Source organism: Aptenodytes forsteri, unplaced genomic scaffold, assembly GCF_000699145.1.
Source record: "Aptenodytes forsteri isolate BGI_AS27 unplaced genomic scaffold, ASM69914v1 Scaffold270, whole genome shotgun sequence".
NCBI classification, from domain to species: Eukaryota; Metazoa; Chordata; class Aves; order Sphenisciformes; family Spheniscidae; genus Aptenodytes; species Aptenodytes forsteri.
Genome location: NW_008794631.1, coordinates 1,600,693 through 1,618,359, shown reverse-complemented (window position 1 = coordinate 1,618,359; position 17,667 = coordinate 1,600,693). Strand labels below are relative to the sequence as shown.

The following is a 17,667-nucleotide window of genomic DNA, read 5'->3' as shown; positions in this document are numbered from 1 at the left end:
TGACCTTGTTAATACATTTGCACCTCCAAAAAATGAAGCTTCAAACCATGCGATGAAATGCAGTTCATATTGTCTACAAGAAAGTATCTGCAATGCTGAAAATAAAGCCTTTATTTTGTATCTAAATGCCAGATGTCAGAATTTGGGCATTTGGAGATTTAATTCACTCGAGTCTTGCAATTTAGTCCTGCAGATAACTTAAGGCGAATTATTTAAAACTAATGCTCTAAGGCAAAGCTGTGCGGATACATCTGTAGAGTTTCTTGTCGTGACCAAGTATTTTAAAGAATGATGATGAAGTGAGAGTCAGAATTGTCACCTTTCTCAGGACCACAATGGTACTAGTATTCTGCGTGTGCAAGAAACACGCTAGGGACGCTGGAGGGATTTAATAACTGTGTATCTTCACGAATGGACTGTTCAGAAGGAAAAGCTGTTCTCAGAAGGGAGGCCAGTACTGCGCTGTAATGTGGGAATTGGAAGTGGGGGTGAAGGTAGTCGCTGATAGCTGCCAAAGTGTGGGGTTTATAGGAGTACCGTTCACTGTAGGACATGGCAAGAAAAGCTTGTAAGGTAGTATCACAAAGCTTATGCTGCAGGAAAAAAAAAAAGGAAAACCTTTGTGCAAGTTTATCTTATGAAAAGCAAGTGCCGTTTATATAAATACATTGTGGCAGTGACTATCATTTTGCAAGCATCGGGTTAGGACTTTGAAACATTATGCAAATGCACTGGTGTATACACAACTGTACGCCCACTGGACTGTGCTTCATGTGTTCTTGATGCCAATGAAAACAAAGCAGCCTCCAGCTGATTCAGGGAAAAAGTCATGGCTGCAAGAACCCAGGACCTGCTTTACAGAGCTACTGCTCTGCTTCTAATAACTGAAGTTAGGAAAGTCCCTTGGATTTAACCCTAACTTTCTTATTATCTGGGATGGGACGTGAATAAGCTGAAGAAGCTTGTTAGTGGTTTTTAATAGTTTTTCTGGCCACAGACAGTTTCCAGCATAACATGTTTTATTGCAATTTTTCATAGAAACAGTTCTTTTTAGAAGAGTAATAAATAATCATGTGGCTCACGGCAAAGCTTCCGTAGTCACTGGAGGCCTCTGGTGTAACAGCTAAATTAATCATGAATAGCTGAACTCTTTCCTGCAGTGGCATGCCAGAATTGTTTCCTTGCCAATGTCTTTGCTTCCCTTCTGCTGTCCCCATGAAGCTGCTGCTCTTTACCCGCAAGGTAGTGGAGAGCTCTGCCCCTTTCTGCAGTGTGGGGCTGCCCTCCTGGTGCATTCCTGCTTAAGTGGTTATCTTGGCTCATTTTTCACCATTGCCCTGTGCAACTTCTGGGACTTTTGTTCAAAATGCTGTCTTCCAAAGTAGACTGAAATCAATGGAAAGACTCCCACTGATTTGTATGACCTTTGATGCAGTCCTTGCCTACATCCCGCCTTAAAATCCACCTCTTCCACCAGGTGTATGTCTTCTAACCTCCAGCATTATAGAAAGGCATTGTGCTATAGTGAGTGCTGTACGGCGCTAGATCCCTATCCCTGTTTTCCCTAGCAGCATTCAGAGAGATGACTTGGCACTGTTTGAGTGTGCCCTGTGCAGCAACTGGCAGGGAGATGAGAGGGGGAAGCATAGCCTATAGAAGGGTGTCTGGTTTATAGGAAACACCAAGACACATGCGGAGGGTACGTGCAGTGGTGCCTGTGGTTGCGGCATTTCTGTTAAGCAGCTCTCTATTAATAAAGAGCTAGTTTTAATTTCAGAAGTCTGAAGTCTTTTGATACTACTACCCAGCATGGACTATGTAAGGCGCAGTGGCAGCAATCAGTTTAACGAGACCTGCAGCAAGGAAGAGAGCTTGATTAGTAAGTGTGTGAAATGGCAGCAAGTGATGGAGGTGATGTGAAAGAATTCAGACTAGAAGAAAAGCTGGATTTGAGATGCTGGCCAATCATCTCCATGCTGAAAGCAAGATCTAACCTGCTATGTAGCATTGAGCATTGTCGGTAAAGTTGAGAAAATGAAGATAACTTTTTAGATACTCTCTTGCTGGGAAAAAAATTCTGAGAAGTAAGTGATGCTCCGTTGCTGGGAATAGTGCCTGGGATAATTAAACAGCCCACAAAGGTGTTTGAGGTGCAGCACGAATCCAGACATCTCTGAGCTGTAGAGAGGTACTGTTGATTTTTTCAACTCACTCAACTAGCAAAAGAAGGAATAAGCAGTTACATTACAGAGTTGAAAGCCCTGCCTTCTACATGTAACTTTAGAGACATTAAAGGGTACCTAATGAAAGACAGAATAATTTGTCGGACACGTTATTTCTGCTTGCAGGAGAGATTTATTGAGAGAAACAGATCTACCCTTGGAAAAAGCCTGAGTTGTTGAACTGTCCAGGAGAAGGATCAATAAAATAACAGTTCCCAAAGCCGAACAAGTATGTGGGCTCCAGCTGAAAGCATCCAGCGATCAGGATAGTTGCAGGCCAGTCTGGAACACAGGTATCATGAATCCGTGTAGGCACTGGGGAAAAAAAAACATAGGAAAGACAGGAAGAAAAATGCCTCATCTCATGGGAATGGTGCAATAGGTATGGGACACAGACCTGTCTTATGTCCCATTGCCCCTGCTAACCTAGGAAAGAGATATTTTTCCAGGAGCAGCAGAAGTAACGAAGCTCTGTTTCTATAGATGTGTGGCCCTTGCTCCTGTATCTGCCCTGACTGCAATAATCTGAGCTTTCCTCCAGCACCTCCACGACACGAGCACCAAGCAAAAGGCAGGACGTCTGGGAGATGCTGCCTGGACAGCCAGCTGCTGCCTAACACTGTGGGATGCTTTCTGGTGTCCCTTCTGGGAAAGAAATTGGGGGCTCCCTACTCTCTGCAGCAGTCTGGTTTTGACAAAACTTGTAGGAACTTAATGTCCTTGAGATCTTAATATCATTTTGATTTTTGGTATTTTATCTCTATATACCTTTTTCAGAGAAGTCCCTTGATCATTTGTGGCTGGAGCTGATCAGGGATTCACAGGCTACGGGTGTGCCCAGTTTGTGCCTGCATAAGCCTTCTTTCTGTAGGAAATCAGCCTGAAAGGGGAAGAAGTACACACCACAATTAAACTTTTCAAGGCTTCCAAGTGAAGAGGGGTTATTTACAACATCACTTTCAACAGAGCCAAGAGCTCAGTGCGTAAGCCCTGGAGGGGAGAGGGCTGCTGGCTGTTCAGCTGCTAGACTCTGCAGCTAGGCTGTTGGGTCAGCCAGTGATTTGATTTCAGCCGGATTGTGAAGCCAGATGCAATATAATCCCAGCAAGACTTCTACACAGCACTGTTAGACTGGAGAAATATGACCAAGTGCTGGTTGTGCTGAGTCCCTCAGCTGAGAGCAGAGCACTGCGTGACCTTCCCCGAGGAGCCCTTCTGCAGTTCCAGCAACTGTGAAATTTTAGGATCAGTGTCTCTGCCTGTGCATACTTGAAGAAAGCTACCGTGCAACCCAAGATTTCATTTTCCAGAATGTTCCCTTTCACCCAAGGCAGTAAATACCCCGGTCCTCCACCTCCTCCCACAGGAGAGTTGGTGCAAATCGTGTTTTGAAAGAACCAGGACCAGCAGCTCTCCAGCAGTCCGATTTCAAAGTGGAGACCTGTACCCCAGAACAGCATACTTCACTCTCTAGGAGGATGCTGTGATATTTCAGCAAACAAACACAGTACACCACTTCCCTCTGAAAAAGAGAAAATTTGCTTTCTTCATCTAAGCAATCCCAGGAAATGTGGCTCTCGAGAAGTGGAATAGATGGCAAGACTGGATTGGCTTGGCACTTGCACAAGTCACTTTGTACGCATGGTATTTGGTTGATGGAAAGCATGACAGTTTTTAGAGGCTTCATCCTACCCTAAATTACTAACTAATGGATAATTTAGTTAATTCCTCAGCAGCTGGATACAACCACATACAGATTAACTTCCAAAAGAGGGAGGCTTTTCAGTTCCTGGTTTTAGGTCAAGATGTTCTAACTCTGTGACATTTTGCAACCACACTTGCAATTTGCTAGGAGCTCAGGGACATGAATTTACATTAGTTGGAGACAACTAATTGAACTTTCTTAGTAATACAGCTTGTTGATGACACAAACAGTACACCTAACTACTTGGATTGTAAGGGTGCACATGGAGAGAGAGGTGGTAAAGTCGATCTCTTACCTGCTAGAAATTGATGGAGTTCTTTAGACTTCTCTTGGCTGTGTGAAGGAATGCCTTTGCATCAGACTGAGAGAAAACAGTGGGAAAGGATAGTTTAAGAATTGTGCCTTTACTTTGCGCCAGAGTTTGCTCTAGAAATTTATTCATAAGAATCTTTCAGCTTACCATTTCGAATCTGTAGAGATTTTAGGTAATTTTTAAGACATTTAAGACAATAATTTTTATCCACACTGATCTGCATGATCTAGTATTAAAATGAAGGTGAGCTCTTTAGAGCATTTGCTGCACATGCAGTTCTTAGGACACCACTTTAGACTGTCACTAGGACCACTTTCTAAAGCCTTCCTATAGCAGTGATATCTCAGCAAATAGGTTTTGAGATCTAGAGCCAGAGCTTAAAAATCTAGCACACACAGGACAGTATAAATACCTGTTGTTTTGAACTGAAGCTCAAGATCTCCCTATTCTGAATTTTATCCAATACTTTCTAAAGAGGCATTTTTAAAATCCTAGTCTAGACAATAGATCAGGCTGCAGGGATGTGGGAAGCTCTGGCTTGTCTGTCTGTCTGTTTGCTGAACTGATTGATGTGCTGTTTGCTTTTATGCTGAGAACTGTTTTGCTACTTTGTGCATTTCCTGAAAACCTTCTCCCTCCCGTGACCCTTCCAGGGAACTCTCACTGTGCATGACACGGCTGTTTCAGGGACCCTGAAATACTGTGTAAGGGCGAAGTTACTCCCAGAGGCTGTCTGCCACATACTGCACCATCATTCTTATAAGAACCGGAGTGTCTTTCATCTGATATGGGAGAGAACACCTATCACTTTTGTGCCTGAAGTCTACTTACATGATATCAGGGACTGTACATGATTGTAAACGTTTGCTGAACTGATTGATGTGCTGTTTGCTTTTATGCTGAGAACTGTTTTGCTACTTTGTGCATTTCCTGAAAACCTTCTCCCTCCCGTGACCCTTCCAGGGAACTCTCACTGTGCATGACACGGCTGTTTCAGGGACCCTGAAATACTGTGTAAGGGCGAAGTTACTCCCAGAGGCTGTCTGCCACATACTGCACCATCATTCTTATAAGAACCGGAGTGTCTTTCATCTGATATGGGAGAGAACACCTATCACTTTTGTGCCTGAAGTCTACTTACATGATATCAGGGACTGTACACCTGATTGTAAACCCAAGGTATGGGTTTACAAGCATGTGATTCCAGGGGTGTCTTGAAGATGTTTGCATAGTACATGTTGCTGACTTGTTTTATGTATTTAGTACACGTTTGGGAGGTAGTGGAAGTTTTTACTATCACACAGTAGTTAATACGTTAGACAGAGCTCCTGGTGACCAACAAGTGTATGCAAGCCAATACGCTATCCAATTCACGTAGGAAGCCTTACACACATCAGCGAATGTGGTATAGTGAAATAAGAGTCCTGGTATGCCTTAATCTTTTTTTTTTTCCCCAGAATGGTAATTCTCATCATTATCTGAATCTCAAATGAGATGTCTATCTCTTTATCAGCAGATTTCTATTCATTGCCTTTATGCCATTGCTATCACAAAAATGATAATGTCTCAATATATTCATGGTGGCTGTAGTCACCTGCACTGAGCTAGAGCGGTTGAAGTCAAACAGTCATACAGTTGTGTGTTTATTTGGCTTCTCTTGCCACTGGCATGGGGCAGACTTGCTCAGTAGTGACCCTGTTGAACTTTCAAAGGTATTTTTCATGCTTGTGGCATAAAATCTTCATTCATAGTTGGAGACAACCTTGAACATCTGTCTTAGTTCTTACAGCAACCCCTGCTGAGGCTACAGTGTGTGTCTGACCTTGCTCTAAATATCTGGAATACATATCCTGGAGTTGAGAGAAATGTAGCTTTGATATTTCTTTATATTTTTTTTTTCCCTTAAGGATAGCCTCACTGGTAGCAAATGAAACCTTTCACACTTCTTCTAGAATGAAAGTTAAAAATAAATGCCTACGATCCACTGTGGGTTGAATCCTAATGCCAACACTTAGACAAAATATTCTGCAAAATCAATGGAAATTTTACTTCTGTTGGAGGATTAGCAGAGTCTTTCAAGCACAAGGTGAACATAGGGCAAAACTAGGGAGGAATCTTTTTTAGATGATTTATAGCTTCTCTAAAGCACAGAGATAAAGCTTGAAATTGAAATGGAAAATGAGATGCCCACAAGAAACATGGTTCTTGATAATACTAAAGTTAACCTTTAACATTAAATAACATGTATATAAAATATTATTAAGTTTAGACATGCTCATTATCAGTAGGAAACCAGTTAGGAATATGGAAACCTCTGTCCTCCTGAGATTTCATGAATGCTTTCAAAATCTGCTTATGACAAGGGCAGCTCTGCTGTTGGTGGTCACTGTTCTCACCCTCATGGTAGATGGAGCCCACGGCTCTTGGAGATTAATTGCAGCAGGCTCCCAACCTTTGGGGAGTTTTTAGACAGGCAGTTTTTTCTGCAGACATTTTTTCTCCATTTGTCCTAGCACACAGGCTGCGTACATGCTGTGCACTAGGCATGTGGGTAGCCTGCTCAGAAACTGCGCTCTATCCTTCATCCAGTGTCTCCAGCAAAGTCAGCCACAGCCTGGATGGGTGCATCTCTCAACTCTGCCAAGTTTCTTGTCCCTTTATTGAGCAGTGAAGTATCATAGTTGAGGTGGGAGCTCAGCAGAAGTGGATGGATGGGTAGCTAGACTAGCTCCGTGTTTTCATTTTAGGAAAGACTCATTGTCTGTCCTTCTCAAAGATGGAGCTCTCATGGGAGAGTTAGAAAGTGCTATTTCATCTTCCCCTCTCTTCTGTCTCTTGAGAAAGCTGCTGAGACGAGACAATACCTCAGTCCATACCACCCTCTGAGCCGATGCCAGGGAGCCTCTTGCTTTGTTTTGCAGATAAGCGGTGGCAGCAGGAGTTAGAGTGGTTTGGTTTGTCTCTGAGGTGGAAAGTGAATCTTTTCATTGTAGACTGTAGATTTCTTACAAAATCTGTTACCTCCAGAGGACTGTGGATTGCAGCAGCATCCCCTGATTAAGGCTTCACGTAACTATCGCTCAAGGATTTATTTGCCTAGCTCTTGAATAGCATTTCTCACAGGAAGCAGATGTCACTTGTACTTTATTGGTCTGCACTGGCTTCCAGTTCAGGTTTGGTTTTACTGGAAGGTGTTGCTTCACACCTGGAATATTCTGGCTGCCTGGGAGATGTTACACTTAACAGTGAAATGTGAGCTAAAAGCTGTAGATGTAATTGCGAGGTGGAGGAGGCAAGGTGTTTACTGTACAGTTCCCACCCTGGCTTAGGCTGTCCAGAGCCAACCTTTTTGCTCTCCAGAGTTATTTTTTTCCCCTTGCTTTTTTTGTTGAACTTCTGTTGCACTGTGTTTTCTACACGGTTCTATTCCATGCAATTTAAAGCACTGGCAATGCTAGCTAATCCTGCTTTAAAAGCTGGTATTCTGAATGCTTTGTGAGTTTTGAATTGCATTGACTAAGGCTTTTAAGAAAATAGAAATATTGTGTAGGTTTTGACGTTTCCTTGTAGTGCCCAACGAGCTCTCTCTCTAAGCTCTGTAGGGCAAGTAGAATTATGCTTACTTTAAATGGTACAGGTTGATTTGTTTCAGACTGTTTTTGAACTTGCACCCTAGCATGATATTCAAGCCTGGAAGAGCCTGTCTGAGACAGAAGTGAGCTAGAAGCAGTTTGATGTTAAAAAGCAGCATTACAGCTGGAAGCAGGAGTAGCAGTGGGGTATAAAGAGAAACGCAACTGAACTTAGTTTTGTGCAGAGGATGGGCCAATACAAAAAGTATAAAAGGAGCTATAAAAAAAACGCCAAAATGAAGAAGTATTTCATATTATCCATGGCATTTCATATAAAAAAGATTCTGTGCAACAGACTGCAAAGGCAATGTCTCAATAATATGCTAAGCCTGAGCTTTGATTCAATCTGTCAGAGAAGCGAGATTCCAGAGCAGTTCCGCAGAGGCATAGGATATGTGAGTATTAAATACAGAAGCAAGGTTGCAAGAAAGGACCTGTGCTCACCATGTGTTGAAGCATTGCTTTATCTTCCATGGATGTACACCTGATCCTGTCACCAGACTGGCTGAAGTCTCCATGCCCTATTTTCCCATTTGCTGAATTGTCTCCAAAGTTTGAACTTTGTCTTCTCTTAGCCTTTTTCCCTGGGCTGAATGACAGCACTGCTTCAGAGAGCCCTTCTTTGGTATTTTCTCTTTCGTTCTGCACCTGTGTCTCTTCTCACAGAGCTATTCCCTGAGCATCGTAAGGAACATCAGTGAAGAATTCATTTCGTTTTGTCAAGTTTCTGGTCTGACCCTTAATTTAGAGCAGTCATCTCAGCCTACAATAAACTCTCTGTTCCTGCATGCTGCAGTGAAAGAATTACGAGCAGTCCTTAGCCATGTGCATTCAGGATGCTTTGGTGGCCCCATGGGACACGTAGACTTCAGTGCCTGAAAACTTATTATAGAACGGGGGTACAGTCAGTACGTTATTTTCTGCATAATAGTGTATATGTGGGTCTGCCCGTATGTAAAAGCTTTTTACATGATTCACTGAGGCCATTAGGAGTGGAATGGCATACCATCATTTCAGGCACAGAGCACTTCAAAATGAACAGCTTTTTCCATCTTTCCCCAAGGAGCCCCGAGAGGCATCCGGCGTGTAGGTGGGAGGAGACTGTTCATATGTCTTCCATCACAGCATCCAGGAACACAAAGCTTATTGTTGGGATGAGCCTGCAGCTCTGAGTGATAAATAAGGCAGGGCAGTTAGATGAAAAGGGCTGACTTCTCTTGCTAAGCCATAGCTGGACTGATTTTTAAAGTTTAACAACCTGGACCTCTCATGAGAGTATGGAGCACATATTGGTAGAGGGTCCCACAGTATTGTATAAGCACAGTGAAGTAATCAGGCAACAGAGCAGAATGAGAACAAAGATCTCTTTTGACTGACTTAATCTTAGACATATATTCTATGCTTTTGTCTTTCCTGTGCTTTTTGCCTCTCTCTGTTTCTGATATTCGTTGATATACCAGGATATACCCAGTCCAGGTTGCTTATTTTTTTCTTTTTTTTTTGCCACATTCATTATCAAAATTTCATATACCCTCTTGGTTTTCAGTCCTCTGAAGAAAGCAGACCTTCTGTGTTTGCATAGTTGGACTTGGAGGCTAACAAGAATGTGCTTTCTTAAGTGATTTTGGCTTATTTGGTTTCTGAGGTCACAGACATAGTGGAAGAACACCTGCTCTCATCTTGCTTCAGCACTTAATCCCTGTCCCAGACAAGCCTAGAAGGGCACGGCACAGGAGGTGAAGAATAATGTAAAAAATTGCTCAATAACTTTTTTGAACATCCGTAAAGGTTCATGGATAATGATTTTATTCTCCCTGGTTTTCTCACATCCACACTAAGAAATAAGATAGAGAGACACTGTTTCTTCAACTATTACATTCATTGCTTGAGAGAATGAAAAAATATGAATAATCCAAGGTCTCTGCAAGCAATATAGAAAGTGTTGAAGGACAGTTGTACACGTTCCTTGTTTGCCTGATGCAAGCAGAAATTTCTGTTGGCAAATACTGCTTTGGCTAAGGCTTTTTAAGACTTGTTACCAGTCTGTGTGTGTGTGTGCATGTCTACTTGACATTTTGCTTTATTTTTTTTCTAACTGAGCCTATTTTCCTTCAGGGTGGCAGGACACAGTGCATCCAAGAAGTCTGCCCTATTCTCTCATGTCCCCAGCACCTCAGCCACATTCCTGCTGGACAGTGTTGCCCCAAATGCTTAGGTGAGTGGTTTTTTCCTGGGAATTTTGTAATTAATATGATATGTTTCTGCGTAGCATCTTTTATACTGGTATTTCTCAATACTGATAAATTCTGGGAAGTGGAAGAGACAGTATTGCTCAGTGGAGTTTATAATCTACAAGTTTAAACAGGTACTCAGGGTCAGTGTGTAGGGTTGTGGTGGGTGGTACTAAGCAAGCAGCTGCAGAAGAGCATTTGAGCATAGACCAGTTGGATTGCTTAGAGAGACAAATATAGAGATGTTTCCCACCTTCATTACACATGTTTTACAAAGGAGGTTGAGGCGGGAGGAAATGTTTCATTGGAATTTGCCACAAGAAAAAGTCCTCACCCTCTCATATTTTTATTCAAGTGTGTATTTGCAGTCTTGATTTTGAGGAAATGCAGGTCAGAGGAAACTTCTGGACTGAAATTGCATTCTTAGAAGCTGTTGTCAGAGAGGCCAGGGACCCAGGAGTCTGCCTCATGGTTGCCTTAAGGTGGAATCACAGTTCCAGCCAGGAATATTTTCAATTACGTCTTTCCAACACATTTTAAAGGAGTAAGTCAGAGGCCTCTAAGAAGGGCTAGTTCTTCCAAGTCATGCCAAGGAAGGCAGTGACTTTTGAGAGTCCTTATTTTGCTCTTACCGTGTCCACAGATCCCACAGGTTAACGTTCCTCAGCATGTGTCCCTCTATTTCATGAACAAGGAGCACTTACATCCTACCAAGTAAATTAGCTTTAATTTGGTCTATGAGGTTATAACTAGGTTTGGAAAATGTTCAGTTGATAACTCCCAGTTCTTCAACAGAAACTTTTTGTCATTTTGACCATATCTTTACTACTATCCAAAGTCTGTTTCCAGGGATAGGTTAGGGGTACAGAGAGGTCTGACCTTGGAGGCAGCAAGCCACAGAGAGTTCCAGCTTCTCATAATACTTAACAATTTTGACTGCTTGAAACAAACCTGTGTTTATTTATTTATTTATTCGCTAATTGAGAAGTGCTACAAATAAATATCTGCCTGGAACATTTAACCACAGTACTAGAGAGTACTACAGTAGAGGAATGAAATGGAGAGGAGAACAGTCCAAATGCAGAGCTTCTATTTTGGCTGAGGACATTTTTCCCTTCCTTCTGTAAACTCCCCTTGTCCTCTCCACCCCATGCTTTTCCCAACTGCACCTTCCCCTCCTTGATCTAGGCATTCAAAACCCAGCTTTATTTTTTGACTGCATGGGGATTTTTCTACAGATTCTTTTTTCCCCCTTAGAAATGTCTGTAAATGAGTTCACTAATAATAATGATTTTCATTTTATGTGGTCTTTGCTCTAAAGCATGTCATATACCTGTGAATAGATAATGTCTATTCGCAGGGACGTGTTGAAAGTTTTGGAGCGGAGGTAGAGCCAAGGGATGTGTAGCACACTGCATGGCAGTCGAGAAAGAGAAATGTTTTCAGGGATGCTGAGGCATGGTTTTTAAAGTATCATGTGGAGGACCTCCCTGCAGTTGAATTCCTGATACTCAGCGTATATAGCTTAGAAGAATGCAGTGGACTCTGCTGGGACTTGAATTATTAGTTTAACTAGTGGTTATGAGCCAGCAAAGCTGACCATTAAGCCAATATCTTCACCACCACATCTTTTAAAGTGGTAGCTCCTTTGTCAGTGGTTTTTTACCAACTATCTGAACTGGGTTGGCCACCCGGAATTGCGCTGGGTGGTTTGCAAGGCATGGAAAGAGGGTGTGAGAGAGAACCAGACTTTTGTTCACTTGTTGACGTAAGTTATGCGATTGAAGTCCTGGCCCCACATAGAGCAGTAGAAGAGTTGTTACAGGCGGGACTATAGCTAGGCTTTGCCCATAAGTGGTGCATGGATGTAGAGCAGTTCCTTTTAGGGCTACTGAGCATCCTCAGCTGATTTCGTATGTCAGTCCTGCAAGAGAAATTAAGCATTTTCAGAAAGACGCACATTCAGTAAAAGGAAGGCTGGTTATGCAAGCACAGATTAGTCCAAGGTAACTAATTTGCAAGAGAGAGACATTCAAATTGTGTCTAATGGAACAACAGCAATTATTTCTTAACTTTTGTTTAATAGTTATTTTAACATTAGCTTTGTAAAAACTCAAGGCTAATCCAGTGGATTTTGCTGTGTGCTTATCCTTTTGTTCTCTTATATCTCAGAGGAAAATGGAACCTTTTTCTTTTAACCTGTTCTACATTTATCAAGAATTATTGAAAAGGGAAGGAATTATGGTGTGCCAAGACCTGGTGATTTGAGAGCTAAAGTATTGGCCTAGTATTTAGTAGTTGTTACAGGCGGGACTATAGCTAGGCTTTGCCCATAAGTGGTGCATGGATGTAGAGCAGTTCCTTTTAGGGCTACTGAGCATCCTCAGCTGATTTCGTATGTCAGTCCTGCAAGAGAAATTAAGCATTTTCAGAAAGACGCACATTCAGTAAAAGGAAGGCTGGTTATGCAAGCACAGATTAGTCCAAGGTAACTAATTTGCAAGAGAGAGACATTCAAATTGTGTCTAATGGAACAACAGCAATTATTTCTTAACTTTTGTTTAATAGTTATTTTAACATTAGCTTTGTAAAAACTCAAGGCTAATCCAGTGGATTTTGCTGTGTGCTTATCCTTTTGTTCTCTTATATCTCAGAGGAAAATGGAACCTTTTTCTTTTAACCTGTTCTACATTTATCAAGAATTATTGAAAAGGGAAGGAATTATGGTGTGCCAAGACCTGGTGATTTGAGAGCTAAAGTATTGGCCTAGTACTTAGTAACTTCTTGTATATACTTATAGTGGCCATTCCCTACCTCAGAATTGATGCCTATTTAACATCAGACCTCAGAAATTATAAGCTGGGAGACTGGCAGCCACTCATAAAAGAACTTATTAGTTGGCTGCCACCAAAAGTAGACAGGGGAAGGTATTCAAAACCAGGAAGATAAGATAGTGATTTCATGTGAGTTTTTGTAAAGAGCTCATGTTTATGTATCATAATGGTCACTTGTTTAAAATAACCTACTAGGAAAGAAGCTGAAGAATAAGAGAAGCTTGCAGAACCGCAAAGTGTGTTGCAACTTGGATCTGAAAGTGCTTGCAGGATTGCAGGACTTCAGGAAGGATTTGATACTGACTCTGCCTTCCCTGTATAGTGCTCTAAACCTTGACTCACTCTCATGAAACCCAAATATTTTATGGGTTATGGAAACTAAATATCTTGTGTTGCCCTCATTCTGCTCATAAACAATGCAAATGCCTGTATTTCTTGCAACCTTGTGTGAACATGGTACACCAAACTTTCTTAATGAGACCGGACAACACCTATGGTTTTTTTGCATCAGTGTCACTGAGTTGATTTAGTTTGACTGCTGTGAACCCCTGAGGTAGATATGCTAAAACCAGTTAAGGCTGCTTTATTTGATAAGTTATTGCATTAAGTTAAAGACTGTTTAAACTAGTTTAAGTGCACCTACCCTAGGAGTTTGCAGTGGTTACTTTTTATTCCTTTAGCTGCACTGGGCACTTCATGATGAGAAGGAGAAGAAAGATTTTTCCAATATAAACATGCCATAAATCATATTTATATTCCCTCCCATGGTAGAATTTGTACAGATGAATGTGTGCTAGAAGAACAGTGAACTGTTAAAAGTACGTATTTTTTTCACACTAAAATGGAAACACATAGCAAATGACACATTGCACATGAATTTGGTCTGGTGACAATAAGCCCTACTATTTTTGTTGACAATATGGCATCTTTTCAACCACATTCTGTTTCTATTACTGTTTATTTATATTCAGGACAGAGGAAAGTGTTTGACCTCCCATTTGGAAGCTGCCTCTTTCACAGCAACGTGTATGATAATGGGTCCTCATTTATTTATGACAACTGCACAATGTGTACATGCAAGGTAAGTCCACAGTGCTTTGGTATTGTGTGCTGCTGGTTGTCTGACTTAGCAGTAATTTGTAGGGCTGTGGAACTGTAAGCCCTGATAGTGTTCTTCTTTGGCATCTTGTGTGGTCCCCGAGAATCTGACCTGAAGAGCACTTGCAGTTGTGCTAGGAAAGTTTAAAAAGTTACTGACTGCCTCAGCTGAGACATGATGCCTGACTCTGTGTGATGCAAAATGAAGTTACTCAGATTATGTGATCCTCTTTAAGTTTGCATTACTGTGGAAGAGGATTTTCTACATGGTGAATTAACACGTCTGCTGAAGGGCAGTGGTTTTTTTTTAGTTCCTCTAACATGACTGTGAGCACTTGCACTTTTGCACCTAGGCACAGAAAATGAAAGTGTCACCAAATCAGTAAGATTTTGCAGGCCCACAGAAGTACAAGCTGGGCTTTAGCTTCACAGACCATGAAAGATTCCCTTAATCCAGTAAATAATTTTTATTTTCTCTGAGCTTACCTATTCAAAGCGGTTGGGCTGTAGCTTGGGTGAATGCAATGACTGAGCAAGCAGAAATGTCATGGTAAGGACACACAGGAGCACAAACATCTTGGTGATGATTTCATTATTTCCTTTTGTTCTTTTACCTAGGATTCAACAGTGATATGTAAGAAGAGGTGCTTACTTCCTGGTGAATGTGATAAAAACAAAGACCACTGCTGCAAGGAGTGTGTCTCATATATCTCTCCTGAGGAAGTGAAAGTGTGCAAGTTTGGCAATAAGATCTTCCAGGTAAAGTTCCAGGTGTGGCTCAAGAATAGATGCCATTGTAACAGCTGAAACAGCATGAGTTTACTGTAAATTGTGGCTTGCTTTTTAGCAGAATCCTCACCATCCTGGTTGATGATGGAACAACTCACAGGCAAAGCTTTGCAAAATTTGCCATCTACTATTTTTTTCTGAGTTTGTGTAAATTCTGCTGATACACAGCAGTTAAGGATTAGTTCCTCCTTGATGTGACGTCTCCCTCTCCGCAGAGATTCAAGCCGCTGTTTCATGACAAGTATAATGCATATTTAGTAAGAGATAGTAATGCTCTGCTTTCCCAAACAAACACTGATATTCATGGAGAAGATACCCTGAGTGGTATGTAGGCTTTATCTGCTGAGCCAAAGAGTCTCTTCCATAGCTGAGCCAACAGGAGCTGTGCGAAGTTCGTCTTGACTGAAAGTTACTCATCTTGATTTACCACATTTCACATCTCTGCTAAGGACAGCACCCCTGACATCTTACATTGGGATAGCCATGTAATAACTGTACCTACTGCACTCTCACCCAATGTTTTCAAATCACAAGGGATTCCCTGCAGAACACTTCTGCTATTGCTGAGACCCTGTTTGTTTTTCCAAGTGGTGCGGCTTTTTTCACACTGTGTCAGAAAAAGATTCTGTCACCTAATGGGCCATCTGTGAATTAAGAGACCCTTGAATCAGATCAAATGTTAAATCCTTTGTGAATACTTGGTTTGCTCAGCCAGAATTGCTTCCCATTTATTCCATCTTTTGTGTACATAGCTGAAGTGTTTATTCTGGAAATTACATGTGAACCTACTGTACGCTGAGACTATACTCCATCTGATTGGCACTTTCACACTGGTGCTATTGTGCTTCAGGAACAAATGCTTGCTTCTTAGGCACCCAACTAAAATATTCTGCTTCTTGTGAAGATTTTATTATATTACTAAGTATTATATGGAGTAAGAAAAAATAACGAGACAGTACACCCATTTCTGGCCTCGTGTGCAAAAAGGTAAATCCAGCATTGCTCTGTTGAAGTTAATGGTCTTACACAGGTAGAATGGGCACAGTGAATGTGTTTTTGCACTCCTGTGCAAAAACAGCTGAGAGACAAAAAATCAGGGTAGCTGCATGCAGTCAGCTGTGATATATTCTGGTACCTTAGCAGATGCTTGGAGAGTGGTCATTAGAGGCCCACAAGAACATGTGCTGCATCAGGAACACCAGGCAATCGTAACATGGCCTGGAAACAATAGATAGGGGAGAGACAGCCTTTAACCAAGCATGCTGCACTGAATAATTTAGGCTCCTTGGCATTTCAGATTTAGTCTGTTTTTCTCTCTGGTCAGAACATCATGTTGAGGTGGGCACATAATTGTTCACAGCTGTCTGGTTGGACTGCCTGTTCCTGTCAGGTCTATCCTCACCCTTCCTTCACAGCAGCCCTGTAAACAGAAAACATGCACATTTTGGCTCTAAGTGGGCTAGCACAAGACTGTAAGTGGGTGAGACAGAATGTTTTAGGAACCACACTTGGCAAATGCAACACTATGTAAAAAGGAGCCAGGGCAGTTCCACAAGCAATCCTTCCCAAGTAAGTGGGGACAAGACCATGAGGCATATTTTGCTCTGCACCTAATACTTTAAGAGCCATACATAGACTGTCTTACCTGCTTTGCATTTGAGAAGTTTAGCACTGTATCTCTTCTAAACATTTTCAGATGTTTAGCAGATCAAGTATCTGTGAAAGTGCTGTAAGTAATCTAAATTAGAATTCATTATTCGACCATTCCTGCCCTAAGTCAAAATGATGCTGCATCTGGGAATAAATTCACTATATGCTGACATCTTAATCAAATACTTTCACATGCAACAACTTAAAGATGTCACTCAACCCAATGAATCAGGTTTTTCTAATTATGTGAGCTTAAACAAAAATTTGTGGTAGGTGTGATCACATCTCAGACACATACTGGAGAGAAAACAATGCAAATAATCGGGACACTGGTGAAAAATGCAAATGTGATTTGTTAGCCTTGGCAAAATGAATTTCTGACCTAGAGGGCCAAAGGGAAGAAAACCCTGCTGAATTTGATCTTTGTCTTTAATCCGACTGGACATGGACAGACACCTCAAAATAATTTAGACTAAACAATGACACAATGCCAACAGGGAAAGTCATCCTTTCTTGTGCAATGATACATTGCTGAAATAGCTTCCTGTTGCCACCCCAGCTGATACTATATCATGTTGCCTCTTGCAGGATGGAGAGATGTGGTCCTCTGTGAACTGCACCATCTGTGCTTGTGTGAAAGGCAAGACAGAGTGTCGCAAGAAACAGTGCATTCCAGTCAGCAGCTGTCCTCATGTGAGTTTTTTAAAAGAACAGAACTTTCTTCTCTTTTTTCCTCCACCATTATCTTCAGCGTTTCTTGGAAGTGTGTGCATGGCAGTGGGGCATGCAGATTGGAAAGAAGGGATCCTCTGGCGTGTTATTTTAGGCTGGCGTTCCCCAAGTGTGCTACTGCTACCCTGAATATGGGCTTCCCGCCTCTGTCCTTGTTCTGAAGACTCTGTGCTACTTTTCTCTTTGTCCCTTTAACTTTCTCTGTCCCAAGTATCTGCACTGGAACATCTTTCACGTATATTTAATAGCTTTATAGAGTGGTGAGATGACTATGTTAATATTTCAAGAGCATGCATATTGTTAAGGCAAGCCACAGGAGGTTGTTGTACTTGCATTTCTCAGTGCATATGAGGCTTAATACTTGCTTGAAAATGTGAATTAGACAAAACAAAGCAAATTATTTCAATCAAGCCATGCTGCTTTCTCTAAGGTTGCAGCCTGAGTATTTTTTTATTTGAAAG

The 17,667-nt window shown here is 41.6% G+C and overlaps 1 protein-coding gene across 1 annotated transcript in view; it reads left to right on the top strand.

Moving 5' to 3' along the window:
• The window catches only part of BMPER (BMP binding endothelial regulator), a 132,488-nt gene that overhangs the window by 48,199 nt on the left and 66,622 nt on the right, over positions 1-17,667 (top strand). The window contains exons 6-9 of the mRNA XM_019470535.1: positions 9,988-10,087; positions 13,909-14,018; positions 14,654-14,794; positions 17,063-17,167. Coding sequence (XP_019326080.1) covers positions 9,988-10,087; positions 13,909-14,018; positions 14,654-14,794; positions 17,063-17,167 — 456 coding nt within the window. The remainder of the gene's footprint in view (positions 1-9,987; positions 10,088-13,908; positions 14,019-14,653; positions 14,795-17,062; positions 17,168-17,667) is intronic.